General features: G+C 34.8%; 8 protein-coding genes and 3 pseudogenes across 11 annotated transcripts, besides 8 other annotated features; 4 read left to right on the top strand and 7 right to left on the bottom strand.

Annotated features, from left to right (window-relative positions):
• Window positions 1-487: 487 nt before the first annotated feature.
• On the bottom strand, window positions 488-1,543 carry TVAGG3_0355140 (uncharacterized protein; the record flags this gene model as incomplete). The annotated part of the gene is made up of 1 exon (XM_001301756.2): window positions 505-1,464. One exon carries the CDS (start codon window positions 1,462-1,464, stop codon window positions 505-507), a length of 960 nt encoding a protein of 319 aa, XP_001301757.1.
• Window positions 1,544-2,445: 902 nt separating this feature from the next.
• Window positions 2,446-3,924, top strand: TVAGG3_0355130 (aminopeptidase protein; the record flags this gene model as incomplete). Its single annotated transcript, XM_001301757.1, has 1 exon — window positions 2,446-3,924. One exon carries the CDS (start codon window positions 2,446-2,448, stop codon window positions 3,922-3,924), a length of 1,479 nt encoding a protein of 492 aa, XP_001301758.1.
• A 20-nt stretch (window positions 3,925-3,944) lies between these two features.
• Window positions 3,945-4,721: a mobile genetic element.
• A 661-nt stretch (window positions 4,722-5,382) lies between these two features.
• Window positions 5,383-6,741, top strand: TVAGG3_0355110 (spectrin binding; the record flags this gene model as incomplete). The annotated part of the gene is made up of 1 exon (XM_001301758.1): window positions 5,383-6,741. One exon carries the CDS (start codon window positions 5,383-5,385, stop codon window positions 6,739-6,741), a length of 1,359 nt encoding a protein of 452 aa, XP_001301759.1.
• An 84-nt stretch (window positions 6,742-6,825) lies between these two features.
• TVAGG3_0355100 (NADP-specific glutamate dehydrogenase 1-related family) lies at window positions 6,826-8,188 on the bottom strand (the record flags this gene model as incomplete). Its single annotated transcript, XM_001301759.1, has 1 exon — window positions 6,845-8,188. The coding sequence occupies one exon, from the start codon at window positions 8,186-8,188 to the stop codon at window positions 6,845-6,847; it is 1,344 nt and encodes a 447-aa protein (XP_001301760.1).
• A 298-nt stretch (window positions 8,189-8,486) lies between these two features.
• Window positions 8,487-8,524: a mobile genetic element.
• Window positions 8,525-9,452: 928 nt separating this feature from the next.
• TVAGG3_0355080 (attachment subunit-related family) lies at window positions 9,453-10,769 on the bottom strand (the record flags this gene model as incomplete). Its single annotated transcript, XM_051231260.1, has 1 exon — window positions 9,453-10,769. One exon carries the CDS (start codon window positions 10,767-10,769, stop codon window positions 9,453-9,455), a length of 1,317 nt encoding a protein of 438 aa, XP_051100990.1.
• A 1,903-nt stretch (window positions 10,770-12,672) lies between these two features.
• On the top strand, window positions 12,673-13,601 carry TVAGG3_0355070 (annotated as a pseudogene). Its single transcript has one exon. A coding segment is annotated over exon 1 (929 nt).
• A 220-nt stretch (window positions 13,602-13,821) lies between these two features.
• Window positions 13,822-25,294: a mobile genetic element.
• Window positions 14,784-15,254, bottom strand: TVAGG3_0355060 (uncharacterized protein; the record flags this gene model as incomplete). The annotated part of the gene is made up of 1 exon (XM_051231259.1): window positions 14,784-15,254. The coding sequence occupies one exon, from the start codon at window positions 15,252-15,254 to the stop codon at window positions 14,784-14,786; it is 471 nt and encodes a 156-aa protein (XP_051100989.1).
• On the top strand, window positions 17,355-17,594 carry TVAGG3_0355050 (uncharacterized protein; the record flags this gene model as incomplete). Its single annotated transcript, XM_051231258.1, has 1 exon — window positions 17,355-17,594. The coding sequence occupies one exon, from the start codon at window positions 17,355-17,357 to the stop codon at window positions 17,592-17,594; it is 240 nt and encodes a 79-aa protein (XP_051100988.1).
• On the bottom strand, window positions 18,962-20,013 carry TVAGG3_0355040 (annotated as a pseudogene). The gene has a single exon. A coding segment is annotated over exon 1 (1,052 nt).
• Window positions 21,018-21,660, bottom strand: TVAGG3_0355030 (organellar and viral DNA polymerase type B; the record flags this gene model as incomplete). The annotated part of the gene is made up of 1 exon (XM_051231257.1): window positions 21,018-21,660. A coding segment is annotated over one exon (643 nt), but the record flags the coding sequence as incomplete, so codon positions are not given.
• Window positions 22,001-22,109: a mobile genetic element.
• Window positions 22,500-22,608: a mobile genetic element.
• Window positions 22,750-22,858: a mobile genetic element.
• Window positions 22,979-23,040: a mobile genetic element.
• Window positions 23,147-23,762, bottom strand: TVAGG3_0354980 (annotated as a pseudogene). Its single transcript has one exon. A coding segment is annotated over exon 1 (616 nt).
• Window positions 24,689-25,294: part of a mobile genetic element that runs on past the window's edge.

Raw genomic sequence — 25,294 nt, 5'->3', positions numbered from 1 at the left:
ATTTTTTATTGCTATGAAAGAGGATATTGATTATATCATTTATTTTTTTCCGAAACAAATTTTGAAAGAGGGCACTTGTGCGAAAATTTATTTTTACGTTTGCCTCTTTATCACTTTGTCGCGGTCTTAGAAATAAATTATCGGCTATGAAATTGATGTTGCTTGTTTCTACTCTCAAGACTCTAGAATTTCCATTCTCTAATTTTGAACAAAATTAAAGTTAACTCCCGAAATCATTCGAAATTAACTCGATGTCATGAATTTCAGTTTAAAATAGCATAGCTTCCTATGAGAATATAAGCCATATATTCATGCTATCAAGATTTAGTTTGGTGATGTCGAAATGTTCGACTCCAAAAAGGATGATATACAATTCCTACACCGATAACACACATGCAATTTATTTAGAAATATATCGAATAGATCCTTCGAGCAAGCACATTTTTGTAAAAAGAAAAAAAAATAATTGAAATTTTCAAATTTTATTCTCTATATATACTTTTCTTATGCTAAACTAGCTAAAAACACACCTAATATTACTCCTACATTTGATTCAGGTCTTAATTCATCAGTTTCCAAACTGGTATTTTTCTTTCCATTTGTAATACACTTATTTTTTGTATCAAAACTCAATTTTACTTGAAAATAAGCTGTGGATATTGAAATTGTACTTATATCATTTGCAATTGTCCCAGAATTTTCAAAATACGAAGTTATTACTGTAAAAGAACCCCCATCATTATAAAATACATGTGCTGCAGAGTTATCAATTAGTGAACAATTCGTAATTATTACAGTTGCACTTTCGCTGTAAATAATATAATCTGTAATATGGTTATTTATAATATTCATATATCGCATATTTCTTTGGCTTCCAGTATAGTGTTTTACAACATATGAAGAAGAAGCGGTATTATTTGCTAATTGACAAAAGTTATCATCAGTAATATTTGAAGCTTGTTCATTAATATACGCACATCTGTCTGAAGCCTGACAACTAGATATATTGGAATTTGAGAGTTTTCCATCTCCAAAAAAGATACATTGTGTTCCATATCCAACTCCATACGTTCCACAATTCGAACATGAATTTTGAATGTGCCAGTTTTTTGCATTTTTTGAATCACTCGTCCATGCAACAACAAAGTGTCCATAGGAATTACATTTACATTCGGATGCACAAATATATGCTCCTACATATTCTCCTGATGAATCCAAATAAATAGCACCTCCATATTCAGTTGATGAGATGCTATCAAAGTTACAGTGTTCAACAAGTACTTTTGTTGAACTCGAAGCAGTGATTCGAAGAGCTTTAGAAGATAAGTTTTTGAAGGCCAAACTAAAAATATAGTAATTTCCTGCCCAGTTTGACACTGAGCTATTATAGATTACTGGCACTCCACTGTAGTAATCGCTCCAGTCTTTTCTTGTTAACATGGTTTCCAAAAGAGAGCAGAACATAAGATTTAAAATTTTTTTGACACTCAATTGAAAAAATTAAATAAGTTTCTCTTCAATTTTCCCATAAATTCAATTTCCGACAAATCACGAAATACTTGATGAATTTTCAATTTTTAGCCACTTTTAAATCGAATGTGATTCAATTTTTGAGGCAGTCGATTGAAAATATCATGAATTCAATTACTTTAAAAACTATAATTATATAACTCATATAGTATATTAATATCTTGTTAACTTTACTAGTTGGAATGCATCACAAGAAATTCAATATTTTATTGACTGAGTTTACACATATTACAAGGCAAACTATACCTAACGATATTAGAAACTACAGTCTTCAAAAATCATGCCGACCAGATATCAGAAAATGGAATTATTGTACGATGGAGTAATTAAACTCTCTATGATTTATCAAGAGCATTTATCAACAAAAGTTAAGGTTTAAATACTCTTATACTCTCTTCACAATTTGAAAATAACTTTCGGAAATCAATCCTGAAGATTTCGACACATACTAACATGTGATGACTTATTTCATCATATAATTAATCAAAAACATCTTTTCTAAATAAAGATTTTATATGAACGTGCTAAACTAAATCCTAATATAAAATAAGAACTGCAAAAATCTCAAATTTCAATCTCTAATGTCAAAAAAATCGAGAATGTGTCAAATGGGTGTAAACTCAATCTTAAAATCTATAAATATGAACAACAAATAAAAGGGTGTGCACTCCGGTCTAGACTTAATCATTGAACAAAATAAAATCCATTAGGAATATCAATGGGAGCAATTTCACACGCCTGAGCTTCTTCTATGATTCTCTAACATACGATTATTTTTGATCTAAATGCTGTTCGGCATTAAAAACAAAAATAATCATTTACTAGAGAATTTCACAACATTGTTTTGGGTCACTTGGCGCCCTTGACAAAACGTCAGAAAAGTATTAATTTTCTGACACTTTTTTATATAAAAAAATGAATGAAATTTTTCAAGATTACCAAAATAGACTTAAAATAGCGGAAGATTTTTGCACTTTTATGGATATTTGCACAGATCCAATTTCATTTACAAATTGGGCTGACAAAGTGCTGTCTTCTAGAGGTTTTACAAAAATTTCAGAATCAAAATTACCAGACGTTGCGCCATTAAAAGGATACATCATCAGATCTAATAAAACGTTAATTGCCTATAACATTGGCGATTATAAATCGGCAGTGATCGCAGCTGCTCACTCAGATAGTCCTTGCATTAAATTAAAAACAAATTTCGACTCAAATACAACATTATACCAATTTCTAAACCTTGCAAATTATACCGGTGGCCTTGCACATACAATGTTCGGCCGAGATTTGATACTCAAAGGAAATGTTTACTATATTGATCAAGGAGAGCTTAAATGCAAATTTGTAAATTCAGTAAAGCCAATTGGATTCATTCCTTTCCCAGAAGTTACATTAAATCAATCATATGCTCTTACTCCAAATTTTAATCGCGATGAAAACATGAAAATTATTGTTAGTTCTGGAGGAAATACTCCTGTACGTACATACCTTGAAAAACTTGCCGATATACCACCAAATTCAATTGATTCTGTTGATTTATATCTTATTGATAAAAACAAAGCAAAAATAGTTCACGATCTCGTTACATCTGCAAGACTGGATAATCTCCTATCCTCATTTTGCTGTTTTACGTCATTTCTCTCAGTACAACCCCAAAATACTTTAAATATTTGCGCAATTTTTGATAATGAAGAGAATGGAAGTCATACACTCAATGGAGCGTTATCAGATATGCTGGAAAGAACGCTCAGATTCTTAGTTTTCAAAGCTCCTCCATTTCTTTCTTTAATTCCACAAAATGACGGTTCAGAAACGCAACAACCGTTATCAGATAATGATAACCATCGCATTCCAACCAAGGAAGAACTGTTTGACACCTTAAAACGCAATAGTATTTTTATATCTGCTGATGCAGCTCACGGAAGGCATCCAAACTATATGAAACTGTTTGAAATTAACCATCCGCCAACTATGGGGCACGGAGTTATCCTCAAAGGGTCAAATGCGAATTCAACCGGATTTAATCTTCGCGGGGAACTCGCAATTCGACAGGCAGGAGTCCTCTCAGGTGCAAAGGTAAACAAAATAGCCAGAATCAATGCAAGAAGCACTGGAGGAACAATTGGACCAAAAGTTGAAATGTTAAACGGACTTGCAACAATAGATATCGGAAATGCAACATTTGGAATGCACTCGTACAGAGAAACTGTGGCTCAGAGTGATATTTTCGACCAATACTTGGTTATTAAAGAAATTTACGAAAATTACGACTTAATATTACAAGGAATAGAAGGAGAAGTAGATCCTAATGATGTTCCTGCTGAAATTGTTGAAGCACTTGAAAAAAGACAAAACAACAAACCAAAAAAATCAACAAAAAATAAAAAATAATTTTTTTTATCTTTCTTTAAGGGTGTCGGAAAGTGAAGTGAAAGCTATTATAAAAACAACACTTTTCAAACCCATAAAATCGTTTTTATTTTGTTTTGTTTATATGAGTATAAACCTTAAGTGATGATATATCATAGTATCATATTCAAACTAAGTGAAAACGATGTTGATGATTATAAGGTTTTCGAAAACATACAAAAATCATACAAAATTTTTAAAATCTGGAAGGGAAAAAGTGCATTTATCTCAACATATGAGAATTGAAAATAAACTTTGTTCTGTAAAACTTTTGGTATAACTATTGAAATTTTGTGTTTAATGTATCTCACTGGCTTAAACACAATATTGGAAGACTAGATACAAATCTAATTAAACTTTGAATGAGACCATTTCGACTGGAAACCACTACCATTGGTTTTGTTCCCTAATGGTAATTTGCAGAATCCAATGAGATGGTAGTGAAATCTGTCTTAGTTTTGAAGTTACCCACTAATTGCATCTCGACACTTTTTAACAAGTGCCAAATGTTTTCTATAAAATATTTAGTATCTTGTACCTAGATTTCATTTCTGTAGTATCAGCCCTTGCCATGGAATAACCAGGGACTAGATAGGTCCGCAAGTTCGAAAATTGCGAAACAGTTTTCTTCATACTGGAAGTAGCCAAGACCTCAATATCATAGAAATAAAAACCTTAGTATATACACTACTAATATATGTTTCAATATCATTAATATATTTACTACAAATGAAGTTATGAGCAATACTCGAAATCGCGTCACCTCACTTTCCGGCACCCTTAAAAATTCATCATCATTTTTTTTAGTGTCTTATACTATGCTTCTAACTTTCTGTATCTGTGTATGATACACTGCATAAAAGAGAACATTATTTATGACTTTCTGATTATTAAAGATGTTGAGCTTCATAAACAAAAGCACTATTTATGATTAGACTTTTTTTTTTGAATTTGAGTTATTATTATTTGTTATGACTTGGCTTCCAATGTTTATTTATAGAATGCTATTCATCACACAACGATGTAAATTAAATAGCGCATCACATGTGAGTATTTTCAACAACAGTACTTCTTGTTTCATAACTCGAATAGCCTTAGTAAATAATGATTTTTTTTGAGGAACAGTTTTTCATTATGCACTACATTTGTTAATTTATCTGTGAGTATATATCACATTCATCTTGTATCGTCTGAGATAAGTAATAGCGAATTTCTTTATATTTGCTCGATATTCTAGTAAAAATTAATCATTTCAATCTGAATGTTTAGTTATAGAAGTTATCCGAGAATTAACTATTGTGTTACACATGATAACACAATATCTATTGTTTTTCATATTTAACAAATTGAACTCCTAAATTTTGAATCTGATTCGTTCCTCATAAAAAATGAAAAATGTAAACTATTCAAATATAGCACGTTGTATAAAAAAATAAAAAAATGGATCCAAAAGATGACCGATCCTTTATTGGGAAGGAAGAAATCCTTCCTCTACAGAAGATTCTACTTCAATACAAGAAAGATAATCTCGATGAAACTGTTGAAGAAATACGACAAACAGAATTTTTGAGAAGTATGGCTGGATTAAGAACTCTCGTGAAAGAAATAGCCGAACTTTTCATGATGCGCCCTAAGATGGCTGAGGAGATTGCTCGCTTATGCGTTGAAATAAATATGCATTCAACAGCCTTCAAGAATGTTCTTTTAAACAAATTATTCCACCCAGCTAGAAGGAACTTCGATAAGATATCGAACTACAAACTCCTTCTCGAATTGTTTTACTTAAAGTTCTTTTCAATGGATGAATTAAAGGCATACATATCTAAATTCCCGAAGAAATACGAGAACCAATACTTTTTACTTCTTGTTACATTCATTCGAGAGCTTTTCAATGATAATAGAGAGAATTCCAATCATCTTCTTGAAGAGGTAAGCAAAATGCAGTACCTTTCACCTTCATCTAAGACTTTCTTCAAAGAAACATTAATAGATTACTGGAAAGGAAAATATCAATATAACGCTGATCGTTATTTCCCAATTTCTCAAATCGTACGTCATGGATACCTCGAAGGAACAGTTCCTTACATGATCAAATATGATCAAGTTAGCAAATTCGAAGAATATTTGTACAGAAATCCAATCGATCTAAATGAGACAATAAAACCGAGTCTCTTTGAACCATTAGAGCTCGCATCACATGAACCATCATTAATATCATTTGCTGCTCTTTATAACTCCGAAAACATGTTTAATTTCTTAGTTTCTAAGAAAGTGACAGTTCGCAAGAAAGATTCGATTGGAACAAACTTGCAACAGTTTACAGCTGCGGGTTTATGCCAAGCTGCCAAGAAATGGCTCGTTCTGCACCGAGATCCTTGGAATGACACTTTAATTCAAGCAACTTTGTCAAGACAAGAAGAGATGTTTGATTTTATAGCTAATCAGAGTGCTTCCCAAGACATAGATCATGTTTTATTCACTGCTGCTGAATATAATAATCTTCATGCGCTTGAATACTGCATTTCTCATGGAGGAAACTGCATGATATGTGATAACGTTGATAACCAGACTCCATTACATAAGGCCGCTGAGAACGGCCATTCAGTTATTTGTTCTGTTTTATTAGAACAATCAACAGTTGATCCAAATGCAAAAGATATTCGTGGAAGGACTCCTCTCCATCTTGCTGCAGAGTTTGGACATATTGACATTGTGAGGAAGCTTTTAAAGACACCAACTGTTGATCCAAACATTAAGGATGAATATGGAAACACTGCATTAGATCTTGCTCAACCATAATTGTTTTGAAACTAAAAAATTTGATCTTATTAATTTTTTTATGTGTGATAAAAATGAATATGAAATTTATAAGAGTCTACTATTGAAATTTTTATTCGCTAGCTTAGCAGCAGCCGTAGGCAAGCATAGCATCGGCAACACGCTTGAAGCCGGCAAGGTTGGCACCCTTGTAGAGTGGAACACCATACTGCTCACTGGCAGAATGGGCGGCTTCGAAGATGTTGTGCATGATTTCCTTGAGCTTCTTGTCGACCTTCTCGGATGACCATGCGAGGCGGACGCTGTTCTGGGTCATTTCGAGACCTGAGACAGAAACACCACCAGCGTTGGCTGCCTTGCCTGGGCCGTAGTAGATGTTCTCCTTCATGTAGAGCTCGATTGTCTCGTTTGTTGATGGCATGTTAGCACCTTCTGCGAGGAGCTTGACGCCGTTCTTGACCATGATTGGAACATGCTCTGGGAGAATTTCGTTCTGTGTAGCACATGGAAGACCCATATCGCATGGAACTTCGCAGGCCCAGATGGACTTGCCATCGATGTACTCGTAGCCCTTGAGGTCTGGGAAGAGTTCTGAAATCTTCTTGAGTTCTGTACGAGCAACGTTCTTGATGTGCATGACAGCATCAAGATGCTCCTTTGTCATACCATCCTTGAAGATGAGAGCGCCGTGTGAGTCTGAGCATGAGACTGGGATTGCGCCGAGCTGCATGAGCTTCTGGCAGCAGTACTGTGCGACGTTGCCGGAGCCGGAAACCATGGCACGCTTGCCCTTGATCTCTTCGCCCTTAGCACGGAGCATTTCTGTGACGAAGTAGACAAGACCGTAGCCTGTAGCTTCTGGACGGATCAGTGAGCCACCGAATGAGATGCCCTTGCCTGTGAGGACGCCCTCGAAGACGTTCTTGATGCGCTTGTACTGGCCGAACATGTAGCCGATTTCACGAGCACCAACACCGATATCACCTGCTGGGACATCTGTGTTGCCGCCGATGTGGCGTGAAAGTTCGAGCATAAATGACTGGCAGAATCTCATGACTTCGCCATCACTCTTGCCGGCTGGGTCGAAATCGGAACCACCCTTGCCACCACCCATTGGGAGTGTTGTAAGTGAGTTCTTGAAGACTTGCTCGAAGCCGAGGAACTTAAGGATGGAAAGGTTAACGTTGCCACGGAAGCGGCAGCCGCCCTTGTATGGGCCGATAGCGCTGTTGAATTGGACACGGAAACCACGGTTGACCATCATCTCGCCCTTGTCGTTGACCCATGGAACACGGAACATGATAACACGCTCTGGCTCAACAAGAGCTGGGAGGAGCTTCTGGTACTTTGGTTCCTTCTCGAGGATTGGGACGAGAGATGTGAGAACTTCTGTGACTGCTTGGATGAATTCCTTCTGATCTGGATCGCGTGCGCGAACGATCTCAAGTGTCTTCTGGACTGCTTCCATTGACTTAAAATGAAGTGACTCAGAAATATTTTCACTTCACTATTTTTCAGAGAAAACGATGAGATAATTTAAATTTTGACCCTTCTCTCAAAATTTGATAAGCGATTCTAAATTGAGAGCGCATGTGATTTGGGAAATCACATATAATTAATCAAGTTATGACAATTAATATATTTAAAGAAATCTATAAAAATTGGACAATTGGAAACTTAATCGTAAGTTCAGTAACCTCAGGTTTTAGTTGTATGCGACCATAATTATGAGATTACGGTATTATTTAATATAAAAATCATAGTACTGTTGTAAACAGAAATTCATCAAAAGTGACACATCAGAAAAGCTAAAATATTGAATTTTTGGAACTTTTGATAGAGCACGTTTTTAAATATTAATTAAAGTAAATGTATATTTTGTAAAGATTCTTTTTAATAAAAAAATAAAATTTTGAAGAAGAACACAAAATCTTCTGAAAAATAATATCACATAAACTCATATTATTTTCTAATATATAACTATTTTATATAAAAATCAAATTCAATGATCTTAAAAGCGAAGGATAAACCTCAAAATTTACGAATATAATGAGTGGGAATATAATGCTTATCTATCATAAAACCATATGAAATATCAATTTTTGCTTTACGCCTAATTTTTGACGACAATTAGCAAAAAATGTTAAATGTTAACACTCAGTCCATTTGAATATGAAAAATAAAATTGACTTTGATTAAATGTTTTTATTTATCATGCAATTCTTCTTGCGACCAAAGATTTGAATAAAAGTTCAAAAAATAAGATAGCTTAAAAAATAATATACGGTAGTGTTTACTAATAGATGAATAGTATATAAATTCTATTAAAATGGATTTGATCCAAAAAAATGTATAAAATTTGATCATAAATAAAATCGTTTTAAATTACTTCTTCATTTAAATTATAACAATTATTTTTGGTTTTATATTTTTTTGTTACCTTCACAATTTAGAAATCCAGTAAAACAATAAGGATCATCCACTTGATTTAAACAACTTAAGAAGCTTTAACAAATTAAATCATCAGAAATAATGCAACACAAAATTTGAGATAGTGTACGTATTAAATATTTATCTCTTCGAAATAAAAAAAAAAAAAAAAAAGTATTGGGGCTTCCAGGGGCTGCGCCCCTTCTAGCCCCTAAGAAACTAGAGGAGGAATGAGACAAAGACCAGATGAAAAAAATAAAAATATTATAATAAAATTAAATTTTTAGTCTTAAATTGTTTTTTTATTCGGTATATTCTGAATCTTGAATGTCTTGGAAATTTTCTTCTTCTTCGCTCTCTGAGGTGAGGATTTCTTCGACTTCTTCTTCTTCGCCATTGGGATCAACAAATCCTGCAATGAAAACTTTGTATATACCTTCTTGAGGAGTCTCTATGATGAAAGTCGTATTGTTGAGGAAATGGAACTCGACATCTTGAACAAATTGGCAACTGCTGTGTGTGAATTTTGCAATTGTGAGAGGCTTTCCTTTATAGCCCTTGGGAAAGCTTGAGATAGTTACTGTTCCTCCATATGGAACTCTGGCAGGAATATCTAAAGCAACAGTTGTTATAACGTGGAAATTGTCTACGAATTGAGGCATAGGTTCAATGCAGTATAGTCGTTTTGACTGGTTGTCTTTTGTGTAGAAATATAAATAGAATGACCTTTCACCATGTTCATTCAATTCTTCCAAATAATTGTATGAATTTGGATATAAACGGACAAATTCAGCAATTTTAACTTCTTGTAAATGCTTCTGCAAGTTCTTTGGAAACAAGTGAATGAACTGGTCAATAGCTTGCAACGCTATGAGATTGGCAGTAACGGGTAAATATGAAGCAAACATGTCAACAAGTACGCCAGGGTCTTTGATTTCGTTTTCAAGAGGCTGAATGGCATCCATGACAGCTTGAAACATCTCGTTATAATCTCGATTGTCTTCTGAACCCCACTGTTCATTTAACTTATCTAACAATTCTAACCTTTGCTTTGCGTATTTTCTACGAACTTTCTCTGAAAGAGGAGTGTCGCTATCTTGTGTGTCTTGAATTTGAGACTTAAATTGTTTGCAAAAGGCGAGATATCGTGTTTGCGACCTAGTGGTCATTGCAGAATGTGTTTCTGTATGTTCGATTGGATGTGTTTCTGTATTTTCGGGTGGTTGTGTTTCTGTATGTTCGATTGGAGTCTGATTGGTATGAACTTCTTCTGAAAATGCTTCTGTTCCGATAGTTGTTGTTGCTTGACCTGTTGGCTGAGCTGTATCTGTTGTGTTTTGAGAAGAAGAACTCAAATTGTTGGACAATTTGTTTGCAATTGTATGAGGAAGTTGCTTTGGTATTATAGGAGGTCGTAAGGGTTTTGAGAATGGTGAGACATAAGTTGTAGGAACTTTAACTGCAGAGGTAGTCGACGAATTGTTTGCAATTGTATGAGGAAGTTGCTTTGGTATTATAGGAGGTCGTAAGGGTTTTGAGAATGGTGAGACATAAGTTGTAGGAACTTTAACTGCAGAGGTAGTCGACGAATTGTTTGCGACACTTTTTCTTCCTTCCATTATGAAAAATAAACTGTTTTTTTCGGACTACTCATAGAAAAGTTTAAAATAAACCGTTTTCGTCAACGGTAACCCCCTCTATTTTTTTATTTTATTGAAAAGTCTCCGTTGGCAAACCGTTCCATCTCAAATATTGAATGAACTATAAACGTTTTTTGTTTTCTATATATACTTTTTTGTCCAACGGTAAAACTTTTTACACAACGGTTTTTGAGAGTCGTCGCCGTTGACTTTTTGTAGAGCACTCAAAATAGTATAACTTTGTCCGGACAAGTAAGGGTCTATCGTCGCTACAGGAAAAGTTACAGGCGTTCCAAGGAAGTATACTTTGAGAAGCCTTTTCCCCTTATAGAATGAGATAGGACGGTTATTTTACAAAACTGACAACACTTTGACCGAGTAGTTTTTTGTGCTGAACAAAAAGTGTCATATAAACATCTGTCAAAAGCTTTTTAACTTCACTTAAAATGCCACGTAAGCTACGTAAGAATATACGTAAGAGGAAGAGAGCATTGAAACATCCAATAGTAAAACTGACACCACAACAACAGTTGCAACAACAAATGCTGAATGACCCCACTATGTTGCAACAAATGTCAAGCAACCTATGCTTTTAAACCGAGTTATTGGTGCACAGAGTGGAGGTTTAAGAGCGGCACTTTTAGCGAAAATGGCAGGCTATGGTGGAGCTGCAGACGGAACAGCCTATAACCCTCAAAGTCAAATGAATTTGAGTTCACTCAAAAATCAAATAACAGATGTCAAAAAGTCAAACATAGACATACAGAAGCAAATAAGTGAAAACGAAAAGAAACTAGAATATGACAGACACACAAAGAAACTCAATGAGTTAAACGTAGAGAAAAAGAAGAAAGAAGAACAACTGAAAGAACTAAGTACAGAGGAATATGCGAAAAAAGTGTCAGAAAAAGCAGCAGAAGTAGCAAAAATGGAACAAGATGTCATAAATTTGAAAAACCATACTACTCAATATAAAGTACTGAAAGATGAAGAGATAAAAACAAAAAGCCCTGAAGACATATATGGATAGCGATGAGTATAAAAAGAAGTTGAAGCAAATGTAAAGGCAGAAAAACTTTTACAGTTGCAAAACCAAACCGTACAGTATGAAAACTTAGCACAAGAAAGTAAAAATAACGACGCAGCCATGCAAAAGGCAATGAAAAGCGCAGAATATATAAAAGCTAACAATGACTGGTTAGATGCCCAAGCCAACGCTAAAGCAGCCCAACTCATAGGGTCAATAAGGACAAAAATACAAGCGGATGAAGACAGTTCAAATGAAGCTTTAACAAATGCTGACTTTAAGAACGCCTTCGAAGCTCTTCATAGTAAGGTGAAACAAGTGAACGACTTCTCATCTGGAAAGAAACTGAAGTCTGAAGGTTTCGACAAAGAGTTAAAAGAAGTAGCACAAAATATGACGAAAATAACAGATGCAGCAACGAGACAGGCAGTTCAAAGTGCCTATGACGCCGTTAGAGCAACTGTTGTGGAAAAGTCAAGAAAAAGAGTTACAACAGACCAAAACAGACCTAGTAAATGCTTTCTTAAAAACGAAAAGTCAGGTAGGACATTACGCTGCAGATGGAACATATGTGCCAGCTGGTGGAACTTATATACCACCAAACCCTCCAAGAGAAGCACCTGCACCAGGACTACCTAAAACATTTACATCGTCACATGGACACAGACACAGGCATGCACCAAAACCAACACAACAACCAACAGTTCAAAATCCAGCACAACAACAACACCAGCACAACAACCAACACAACAACCAGCACAGCAACCAACAGTTCAAAACCCTGCACAACAACAACCACAAACAGAGCAAGGACATAAAAGAAGTAGAGAACAAGGAAACCAAGAATTCTTAAAAATGCTTAAAGAAGAGTGTGGTTTCCCAGATACTGTTGACTTTAGTGACAGATATAAAGAAGCTATTAGAAAGTTCAAGGATGGAAATACTGACCCGAACCTATTTAGCTTTATGGCTCAGCACCAAAACGGATATAATCTCAAACCTGGAAAATACAAGCTCGCTAAGGATATGATTTAATAGCATATCATCCAAATGACATGAACGAATTTACTCCGAGATATTTGATGTCAGAGCTAAATGACAATTCAACTTTCGTCATGAAACGCGTAAAAAATAGAGACGGAACGAAAGAACAAAAGCTTATGAATGCGGATGACGTAGATAGGGAAATTGTTGAAAACGGTCTCGGAATATATGAAATGCCAGCAGATGAGGTACAAGAAACTCCACAGGAAGAACTAGTTCAGATACAACCAGACATGGAAGAAATAGTTCAGCAACAACAGCTAGAAGAGCCTGAAGGAAACGAACAAGTCACTCCTTTGGAAACTAACTTCACAGAACTAGATGAAGATTTGGAACAGCCGAAAAATCTTGACCCTCAACAAGAGTATGCGGAGAATATGGAATATTTCCAAGAGTCTAAGAAAAATTCGGCTGACATAGTAGAAGAATATCGAAAAATGTTTGCCGACATACAAAAGACTCCAACACCAGATGAAAATATTCAGCATAGAATGGAAGACTGAAAGAAAATGTACACAAATACAACAACCCTTTTTACTTACGAGCATTTAACGTTCAATCTTCGGATGAACTCGGTGAAAATAAAAGGTTAAATTTCAAGAAAACATATAGAAATGAAACATTGTTTAAAGTTCATTCAGAACCTAACCAAGATGGAAACAAACCTACTTTTGTTTCTGCAGACGATGGAACTACAATGAGATGGGGTCATAAAGCTAACCCGGATAGGTGGTTCATAAACTTACAACCACAATTCCAAGAAGTTGTAGACGCAATGGAATTGAATGGTGAACGAGATATAGCTGGTATTTTAAGCGCGGCTTTAATGCCATTGAAAGATATGAAACATGCAGATATTTTGAACCAGTATGAAATGAACATGGCTGATGGAAATATAACACCTGACGTTCTAGAACATTTATCTCAAAGAACTACACAGAACCATAGAGATGGTATATTAGTTAGTATACAAGTCTTGGGTATGGTGGCACTGCGTTCCACCTTACCCAATACTTGTGAATTTGACACTTTACAAAACCGTTAACGTATATTTTATAACACAAACGACAACACTAACTTAACCTTAAATATTTACAAAACCGCCACCCATTTCACCTCACTAACGAACTCACTAATGTAAAAAATAAACGTTCTCACTATCATTCTCACTAACGACTTCACTAATGTTCTCATAAATTTTCCTCAATATCTTCATCATCAGTGTTAACCCTATTGTAGTCATACTTGAAGCCATAAACTTTCTCTAACTTCTTAACGTACAATTTACATAACTTACCTTCGTCATCGTATGGTTTAATGATATAACTATTTCTATCTTTATACACAGTCAATGAAAAGTCAACTGGTCTCGGATGTATTTGAAAGAACATGTTATGCTCAGGAAGGAAGAATAAATGTTTAAATGTATGTTTGTTATACTGTGGAATTCGAATGAGTTGCTTTTGTTCTGTCATTTATATAAAAATAAAATAAAAATAAAATAAAAAATAAACTTAAAATTAATGATATCACCACCCTCACACGTATGAAAACATAGCACAAAAATAAATTTAGGTGAAGTGGTGAGATCTCACCTCTTTTTTCACCTGTTTTTTCACCCACTTGAATTCATTACTTTATAACTCTCTTCCTTTCTCCAACTCTTCTAACTTCTTCTTAAGTTCAGCAATGTTGTCCTCATGTAATTTAATCTTTCTCAAAATTCCTTCTTTATCTAATGGTTGCTTTATCTTTCTAAACTGAACTCTACCATCCTTCATAGTATGAATGTAAAAACCTTCTGGAATAGTTCCTGATTTAAGGTATTCTACCAAAAACTTTTGTTTCATTGCTTCAGTGACTTTATTTGTCATTTCAATCAAATAAAAATTTTAATATTAAATAAAAATAACGTTATTTTTTCAGTAAGGAAACGCAGGAGTTTTACGATTTATTTGAGGAGTAGGTTCTGGTTTAAATGTTGGAGTCGGTTTTGGAGTTGACTTTTGAACAGGAGTTTGTACTTCCATAGGTTCAGGAGTCATTGAAGGTTTTGCTTGTGAAGGCGTTGGTTTTAACGTTGGTTTTGGCGAAGGTGTCGGAGTTTGTTTAACTTCAGCTACTTCAGTATTATTTACAACATTTGCTTTATTTCTTTTCAACATCATTACTGCTCCTGCTGTAGCTAGCAAACCTAGTGGGAGACCATATTTTATATAAGGACTTGACCAAATGCTATTTTTGACAGGAGCTGGTGGAACACCTAACCTTGGTGAGACTGCTCTTTGCCATTGTGCAGCTCGTAAGAAATATTCAATAGGTGCTCCATAATCGTTTGGTAAAGTTTGTTTCATAGATGGTGAAGGTTCACGAGAGCTTGATGAAGAACTCATTTATAAGCTTTAAAAATAAACGTTCATCCTTTATTCCTCACTGTCGTCCGTAGCTAAGTTATAGTCGTCAAGTCTTATTATTGGTATGCCTGACTGTCTTACTTGTATGCAAAGCAACAATCCTCATAAATCCAATAAGTGGCTTTGGTACGTTTTCAGTTGCTAGTTCAATAGGTCCTTTAACAGACAATTTGTATGTTATCGGAGCAGTAGATGTTTGACCTTGCTGGAAGCAAAAGTCCACTTCTGTTGGAAAACCAACATAAGAAATGTGTGTTGTCATAGCTATCCCATTTATGTTCCACACTACCATCATCCACCAATGACCTCATAACATCTTCATTAAATCCATCATATCATTGTTTGTATTGCAAGCGTTCGCAACCATTTCATAAAATACAGGTCCATATGATTTTTCAGGTTCTGCAGGCATATTTCCATAAGCTCCATGGAAAGCTGAAGATATTTAAACTTAGGGTTCTCAAAATTAACATAATAGTTGTCTTTCTTTCTAAATAGTGCCCAAATACTTTTAACATTAATAGGCGTATAAGCTGCTGTAAATGTTGCACTTGAACTATCTGTATTCTTTGAGAATGAACCGTCCATAGGAATCCAATCCATAACTTTAACAGGAAAACATAAAGCCTCGTTTGTATAATGTTCTACAAGTTCTGTATAAATGTTAGGGTCTAAAGAGAATGACTTTGGATGAATGAAACATTCATTAAAATCCATCTTTGTTCGAAATAGTTGCTGGGTTACAGTTGTAATAGTAACTGTTCCACTAGCTTCTACTGCCTTCGTTATCATAGTGAATGGTTCATTCCATGGAACAAATTTATTTGTCGGTGGATTTGAATCTGAAGCAAATGCAACTTTAAGAGTTGGATTGAAAGCAATGATATCATTTACAGATATAGATGTGCATTGTAATGCGTCGCTACTGAACTTTACTTTAAGCTGAATGTTTCCTGCAAAAGCTGGAATAAATCGAATAGCTTCTAATGGAAGGAATCTTCTAACAGGAATTCTTAAACGAAGCTTAAAATCAAATGATTTTCCTGCTGTAATTGGACCACTAACAATTTGTCCTGTTCTGCATGTTCCCGAATGACTCCATACATCTTCATGTCGAGTCTTTGAGAAAACATCTACTTTCTTTATTTGTTCGGTAGTTTGTGAGTTTGAAGTTATATATGCTTCTTCTCTTGCGTTGTCTTGAGAATATACGATACGACCATTTGCAAGGATTTGATATCCAGCAACTGCATAGAAAGCGTCATCGAAACCAATCCAAAATCCTGGTGGGTTTGTTTTATTGGAACCTGAACCAATTTCTTTATCTACATAAATTGACCTTCCATTTTATACGTAATGAATGTATTGTAAAGGTCCAACATATTTTCACCAGGAGGTGAGAGATTGAATGTTACCCATGTGTTATCTTTAGCAGTTCCAGGTTGTGATGGAATCTTTGCGTCAGAATATTTTCTATTAGTGTCACCAATTTGAACTGCATTGTCTATGATATCGAAATATGAGCGAATCTGATGAATATGCTCTGCTGGAGTAAATTCGTTTAGCTGTTCGTTCTGCATGTATTTACTTCAGATAAAAATATCTATTTACTTCATTATTCTCACTCTTCTTCTTGGCATTCGTGGTGGAAGTTGTTTCTTGACATTTTCAATGAACTGTACATTCTCTTTTGTCTCAACTTCTTTCACTGGCGGGTCAGGGTTCTTTGACTCGGTTTGTTTTTCAATGAAATTCACGAAACTTTGCAATAAGCTCTTGGTTCGTTATTGAAAGTACAATCTGGCTTCTTTTCTTCTTGTTCTTTTGGTGGCTCAGTTTGAACAGAAGGTTTTATATGGCTTCGCCCTCGGTGCCATGCACCTTAATGTTGTCGCTCTCTGCATTCGCTAATGGTACCTTTCTTTTTCTTACGTATATTTTACCATCTTTACTCTGACTTACGTAATAGAAAGGTGTTTGTATTCCTCTTGCGTCATTTAATATAATAGACTCTCGCTCTGATTTTACAAGCTCATTTTACATCGGTTAAAGTTTTAATTTTGTTTTTTATCTGCAATAATGACTCAGACAAGCCCTACGGACAAGACCCAAGGTGTCATAGATGTTGAAGCATTGAAGAAAGAAATTCGTGAGCAAATTTTATCCGAACTGAAGGAACAAAAACAAGAACAAAAGCCAGAGAGACCAAAGAGAAAACTTAGTGAAAAACAACTTGCTGCATTAGCTGCTGGAAGACAAAAGAACCCACGTTTGCTGGCAAAGAAAGCTAGAGAAGAAGCTGAAGCAAAGAAAGAGTAAATGGTTTATTTTTATCCGAATTAAATGTATAGACAAATACCTTTATCTGTTGCGTTCAGTAGTGAAAACCCTGACGTCAAAATAAAGGGAATAGAGTAACGTTTAAGTTTCCAACAGACTGGATTGTGAACATAAATGAAGAGAAGTACATTGGCATAACATCTATGTATATAACACGTGCTTTCAGAAAGGTTGACTTTATACTTCAAGTCGAGATAGAAAATGACGAACAGTCTTTAAGCGCCCAAAACATTCACATATACAAATACTTTAAAGACGATACAACATTGTTGCAATGTATGATTCATTTAATGAGATGTTTGAGAAAAAGTTCAACATTGAAGTACAAACTTTACAGCCTTTACGTGAGTTTCTTGCACAACTGAAAGAAGAAGGTAGTCAGCCACAACTTATAGACTTCATTATGAATTTAATGAAAATGAAGATGGAACACATGACTGTCAGTTTGTTGTATTCTCACCATTCAATGAAGTCGCTAAAAAGAAAGAAAATCCATTACGTATAAGATTTCAAATCTCTGAACCAAGTGATGATTTCAAGAAAATGTTTTCAATTATGATGCAATGCTTCCGAGGAAAAAATGAATTTTCAAAAGATTGTAACACCTGGCATTTTGGGATAGAAAGCAAGCTATTCTTTTCTCTAATATAGCCAAAGGCGTTGAAAATGAGTTCATTGGTCATACAAGAACTTCACCACTTCCTAACCCTAAATACTATAAATTAACTGGTTCAATCGTGAGTTTTGGATAGACATGTTCTCCACTCATGACCATAACTGCCCAGTGTTCTTACCTTCAGATGGGAAAGATTGTCTCTACATTGAAGCACAACTCTTAAACTCTACCATCGCAGTATTGTAAAATCTACGCTAGCTTTATTTTTATCACGAATGACCTCATTGCTGACAAAAATAAATGACCTCATTGCTGACCTCATTCATGACCTCATTGCTGACAAAAATAAATGACCTCATTCATGACCTCATTGCTGACCTCATTCATGACCTCATTGCTGACAAATAAAATGACCTCATTCATGACCTCATTGCTGACCTCATTCATGACCTCATTGCTGACAAAAATAAATGACCTCAGAACTTCAACTTACGAATAAAGCTTGTTTTAGTCGTTATTGAGAAGTTAAACTTCTCTTCAAAGCAAGGTTGACATGACTTACATAAGTCAATCCAATCTCTTGACCGTCATAAAGTGCTTTATAAAGTTTCATTGACACTGAACTCAGAGTTTTTGTCAATTTTCCTTGCGGAACCATTAAACCTTTATCTTCATCATAGAAACACTGAACAGAGTCAGGAAACATTTCATTAGCGGTTAAAGCAATAACATCTTGCTTCACGCCTTTCATTCTGCAGTGAAATGCAACTTTCATTTAAATCTTAGTGAGTAAGTCTATGTAGGTCTTCTTTCCACAAAATATTGACTTGTATGCTAAACTTTGTTTTCCAGGTGTTATTTCTGCGAAGTCAGAATGAAATTGACCTAATGTTTTACCAATAAGTTCTCTACCGTATCTCTTCTTAAATTCATGAGCTAAACGTGGTATGTCTTCATTGTAAATGTGCATCGAATCTGTATCCTGATAAAATGCTTTTAATCCTAAGTCTTCAATCGTGCAAACACTTCATTCATTATTCTCTTCGACAATTGATAGAATATTAACACCAAGTGGACAGAAGTTAAAGTGTCTGCAAATGCTTTCGTTTAAGCTTGAAAATAGTTTTATCTGAACATCCAAACCTTCGAACTTCACTATATGGTTGTAGTTTCTGATGGCATATCTTATAGCATCTTTGTCATCTACTATGGTTATTTTTGACTCAATAGGAGATAGAATAGTTTTGCCATAAATACTGTTCAGAATGAGCTTTATATTTTCTTGCAAAGGATTTCCTTCTTTCTTATACTTTAACCTTAACTCAAACAACTTCTTTACTTCATCTTATTCTAATATCTCTGTTTCCATCGTAATAGTATCCTTGCAACACTTCACATTTGACACTTTGATATTTTATGAGGTCTTGTAATGTTATATGGTCAACATACATTAAACAGCAAGTGTTTGAACTTCTGGGAACGTTAAGTTCTGGATTTAGTTAGGGTCACAAACTATTAAAGGAAAGTGTCTGGGTATTCCAATCTCTGTTATCTTAATGAGAACAAAGAAGCCAGACATAAACTTTTCACCAATGGGTTCCTTTTGGTCGTCATCGAATAAATGTCTCATGAATACTCTGTGCTTAGCATCTCATCCTTCATAACCTTTGGAATACCTTCTAAAGTATAAAGTCTTGCTATAGCGGATGGATATAATGAAACAGCGTCGAAGTCAGGCAATGAGTTTCTTTCGCTCTTTTGTTTCATGTTATCTGACAACATACATCTTCCACCTTGAATGCATCTCGAAATAAATTCTCTTGGTTTATTTGAGAGGTCATAAAGATTTCCATTCGGGAAGTATACTCTGTTCTCAAATAATTTGTTAGCAATTGAACAAATACTAACGTAGTCATAAACGTTTAAATCAAATTCTTTCAATATGTCATTGCGGAACTTAACAAAACCTTCTCTTAAAATTCTTACATCTTGTTTACAATAAAATGAGCTATATTTTCTAAGTCGAAATGGTTTTCATCTATTCTGCAACCTTTGATGGAATCTATGTTTTTTCATGAACGTTTCAATATCTTTTACAAACTTACATGCTTCAGAAATGACACCAGTTCTGTTGTCATTTGCTAACAAAGTACTGCTGTAGTAGTTATATGGAAATACTTCTTTCGGTCCTGTTTGTAAGTTAAACATAGCAGGAAATAGTTTAAGCTTCTTATTTATAACACTGTAAGAGTCTTTTATAATAATTGCCCGTCCTTTATATAAGCCAGTTATTTGCATTGTTCGTGAACCTTTAATGATGGGAGTTCCTTTCACTTCTGTCATATGTCTTAAGATGAAGTTTATATCATAACTGAGGTTATGGAAATATATTAAACTCTTGTCAGGAAGTCGTTCCAAAAATTCTGTTGCACAGTTTCTGACCCCAAATGCTTTCACTCACTGAACCATCTTCACTGTCATAACAAAATGTTAAAGGCTTTATGAAAGCCGTCTGTGCTACATTCAATCAGCAAAGAAAACATGCTCAGGAATGAACTTACATTTAGCTTTATTTACTTCTTTTGACTCGGCTTTCTTCTTCAGTTGTACACAATACTTTGGAGCATATGTCAAATCTTTAAATGGTGCAAGGTTCTGTTTATATAAGTCAGTCGTATATGTGAAAAGTTCTCCATAAGAAATAGGTTCGAAATATTTGCACTCCCACAATGTTTTCATAACATCCCATAACGGTGTTGTTCTATCCATGCGAACAATATATTTACCATCTCTCATTGTATATATTTTCATCTGTTTTTCAATGTTCATTCCACCACACTCCTTCAAGATTTCTATATAGTTGCGAATGAAATATGTTGTCATTGGTAATCTTTCGTTTAGCATGTAGTGGTCTTCAACAAGAAGTAAGTCAATAGTTCGAACAGTTTCACATTCTTTTGGTATATATCTCTTTATTTCATTATGTCTTGAGTCATTGAAATAACCAATGGTAACATTAAATGCTATACTTGTTGCGTCAGAAATTTCTTGTACTTTACTTTGAGGAAAGTCTCTAACACGAATGACTTCTCTCATGTGGTCAATAGTTTCTTCATTTACTCCAGCCTGAATGCAAGCATAAACGAAGCAGTTATCTTCTGTCATAAGTGTTGCAGTTCTTTTGTTCAGTTCATTGAAGATTTGGTAGCGTTCAAGATTTATAGGTAATGTGCAAAGATACTTCCAGAACTGACCGCTTCTCTTCTTATAAAACTTCTTTTCATCAAGGATTTCATTCCAGAAGTCATCTATATCTTGTTTATCTCCTGTTTGTTTAAGTCTGTTCAATAATCTTTTCTGTCTTTCTGTCAGTGTGCTTTCATCTCTATATGGTCTCTTCTGTGGCTTTCCTTTCTTAACATCTGACATCGTTAAGCCTTCATATTCTGTTAAATCATACATCTTTATTTCAGTAAGATTCTTTATGTTTGTCAAGAAGAAGTCATAGTGCATTTCAACAATACCTGCAGCATTTGCTTCTATCTCTGATATAAAGTTCTCCTTCAAGAGCTGATGTAGTAATGTTCCAATATTATTGAGGTTTTCTTATATACGAAAAAAAGAGATCTGACATTGTGTCAGATCTCAGTAAAAGTGACATTTACATGTCAAAAAAATAGAATGAGTTTAAGTAATTAAAATTGAGGGTGAGAGTAGTATTGTATGAAATAATATCTCTCACCCTCCAATTCATCCTATGGCGCCGAAAAAATTTTGGTGAAATGCGACCACATTTCACCAAAATTTCTCGGCGCCATATAGAGAACTAGAGCCTGTGAGGTACTGATACTATCCATGTACCTCGCAGGCTCTAGTTCCAAGCCAAAATGGCTAAAAATTGCCCGCAATTGTTCACATTGCGGGCAATTTTTAGCCATTTTGGCTTGGAATTGGAGGTGAGAGTAGTATTGTATGAAATAATATCTCTCACCCTCCAATTCATCCTATGGCGCCGAAAAAATTTTGGTGAAATGCGACCACATTTCACCAAAATTTCTCGGCGCCATTAGAGAACTAGAGCCTGTGAGGTACTGATACTATCCATGTACCTCGCAGGCTCTAGTTCCAAGCCAAAATGGCTAAAAATTGCCCGCAATTGTTCACATTGCGGGCAATTTTTAGCCATTTTGGCTTGGAATTGGAGGGTGAGAGTAGTATTGTATGAAATAATATCTCTCACCCTCCAATTCATCCTATGGCGCCGAAAAAAATTTTGGTGAAATGCGACCACATTTCACCAAAATTTCTCGGCGCCATATAGAGAACTAGAGCCTGTGAGGTACTGATACTATCCATGTACCTCGCAGGCTCTAGTTCCAAGCCAAAATGGCTAAAAATTGCCCGCAATTGTTCACATTGCGGGCAATTTTTAGCCATTTTGGCTTGGAATTGGAGGGTGAGAGTAGTATTGTATGAAATAATATCTCTCACCCTCCAATTCATCCTATGGCGCCGAAAAAATTTTGGTGAAATGCGACCACATTTCACCAAAATTTCTCGGCGCCATATAGAGAACTAGAGCCTGTGAGGTACTGATACTATCCATGTACCTCGCAGGCTCTAGTTCCAAGCCAAAATGGCTAAAAATTGCCCGCAATTGTTCACATTCCCATCTTTTGTTGGTAAGACGAAGAATATGAAATAAATTATGAAGAAGATAATGATGAATAAAATATCACTTTTTATATTTTTGACACGTAAAGTTGTCACTTTTCTGTCAAACTGTTTTTATCGTTTTCGTATATAACAGTTTAACGTAGAACATTCATACTTTCCACCAAGTTTATAACATACCATCCATCTTTGTTGGGAGTTTATTTTAATCTTCTCTAAGAGTCTCATGAAAACCTTACCGAAATGTTTGTGTAAATAGTCTCTGTTTGGTTCATCTAAAGCTTCGATGTTAAAGTCAATGAGTCTATTGCCTGACTTCACATTTCTCTTCCTATTCTCTTCATCTTTCTTTAACCATCTCTCACCTTCTTTTGGTTTGTCGTCAATGGAACGAATGACATCGTTAGCTTTGCGAACTTGTTCTATAGCGCTCTTAAACATCTCTCTTCTCTGTTGTTTCAGTGTGTCGTCTCTTCTTCTTGTTTCACCAACGTTTGCATTTGTTATGTCAAACATCTCTTGACGAACGTCATGCGAAAGAGCTTTACGAGTATGACCAACGTTTGCATTTGTTATGTCAAACATTTCTCTTCTTACTTCATGAGGTATTGAACGTCTATGATATAAGTCAATAGCAACGTCATTTAAAGGAAATGCTCTTGCATGGACTTCGTCCTCGCCGCGTTGCGGCTTTATGAACTCATGAATTCTATCATAAGTTATTTCACCATTGTAGTCATTGAGGATGTCAGCGAGTGCTTTTTTGTTTGTCGCGTAATTTTTGCAACATCTATGTTAGCTTCTGTAAGAAGTTGTTTTATTTCCGAGTGTTCTAACTTAGACAACTTCCGATACATCTTTAGTAGGAAATAAAAAAAATTTCTTAGAAAAAATTAGATTAGATTTTTTTTAAGTTATTTTTCAAAATAATTTAATATTTTTATTTTAATGAAACACATGCAAGATTGCAAGTTCTTTTCATACCAATGCTCTCGCTACTGCCATCAAGAATGAGTTCAATTGGTGCTTCAAACGTTAATGTTATCTTTAACAAGAAGTTTGTGAAAGAATCTAAGTTTGGTCAGTATGTCAGACCATTAGCTATCGTCATTGACCGCAAACGTTATACTTCACAAGAATTAGCAGTAGTTTTGAAACAAAAGAGTTTCTTCGTGAATGTCAAAGATACTCATTATACTATTATAAAGAACTCCAACATTGACTTCTTCAGTATTACTATGAATCTTCCGAACAGAAAGAATATAAAAGGGTGAAACAAATGTGAAATATTATCCTTCATCTCTGAAGACAATAACGAACAAAGATGTTATACAGAAATTCTTACCAAAGGTTGAAGAAGCTTCTATTGACATTGACGAAGGAAGTGAAATGGTTGAAGAAATTGACCCTGAAGCTATTTAAGCAAAATATATTTTGGTTAGTCTTCATATCGATATTTTACAACAATTCCCCAATGTATAAATTTTCATACGCTTTTTTCATAAGCTTTATATACCTTCAGAAATTTTGCATAATCTTTAGAAGCATTTAGATATTGTTTAAATGCTTTGTATGTCTTCAAAAATTTTGCATAATCTTTTACATGTTGTTCGTTCTCTTCTTCTGTCATGAGTTCCGAATATTCTAAATTCATGTTCTTTCATATGAGATAAAATTTTATAAAAAAAAAAAATTAGCTTAGATTTTTTTAATTCTTCCTCTTTGAAGTTATCGAAATATTCTGTTATCTTTTCTTTCAGTAATGGTAAGTCTTCTTTGAATGTAAGTATTGTGCAACCTTTGATGTCATAGTGTGTTTGAGGAAGAGTATTTTTGACAATTTCCTTTATTTGCTCATTCGGTGTCATTGAAATCGGTAAGTTTTCACGATAGAACCAGTTTTCTGTCAGATTTTATATATTTGAGCGAGGTCATAAAAGCTCTTGTTGTTTCTTCTGACTAAATGCAACATAACCATATCTTTATCTTCTTCTTTCTTCTCCATCTCTTCAGTATATATCATATACTTATAGCTTTTTTCCTTTCCTTTTGGTACTGAACGTGGTATTCTTTTCTGTATGCTTTTGTCTTTGGATTCAATGACTTCATCTTTTGCTTGAAGTTTCTTTTCCATCTCTTCACGTTCTGCTTTATATAGTTCATCTAACATCATGAAAATATAACAAGCATAACGAGGTGAAGCCCACATTGCTACAGCATTTACTAAAAGTCTATGAACATAATAACCTCTCAAACCAGGTGCCAAATTCTTGCGATTTTCGTACAGAATCTCTTCCCTCGGTTTTCCGAGGGTAGCAAACATATGAGGAAATTCTTCTAAAAGTTCTTTTGTCTGTTGGTTTTCAAACCAATGATATGCTTGTTTTGT

This window comes from Trichomonas vaginalis, chromosome V (assembly GCF_026262505.1).
Source record: "Trichomonas vaginalis G3 chromosome V, whole genome shotgun sequence".
In the NCBI taxonomy this organism is placed as follows: Eukaryota; Parabasalia; order Trichomonadida; family Trichomonadidae; genus Trichomonas; species Trichomonas vaginalis.
The sequence above is the reverse complement of the archived record's forward strand: the minus strand, read 5'-3'. Positions and strand labels throughout refer to the sequence as shown.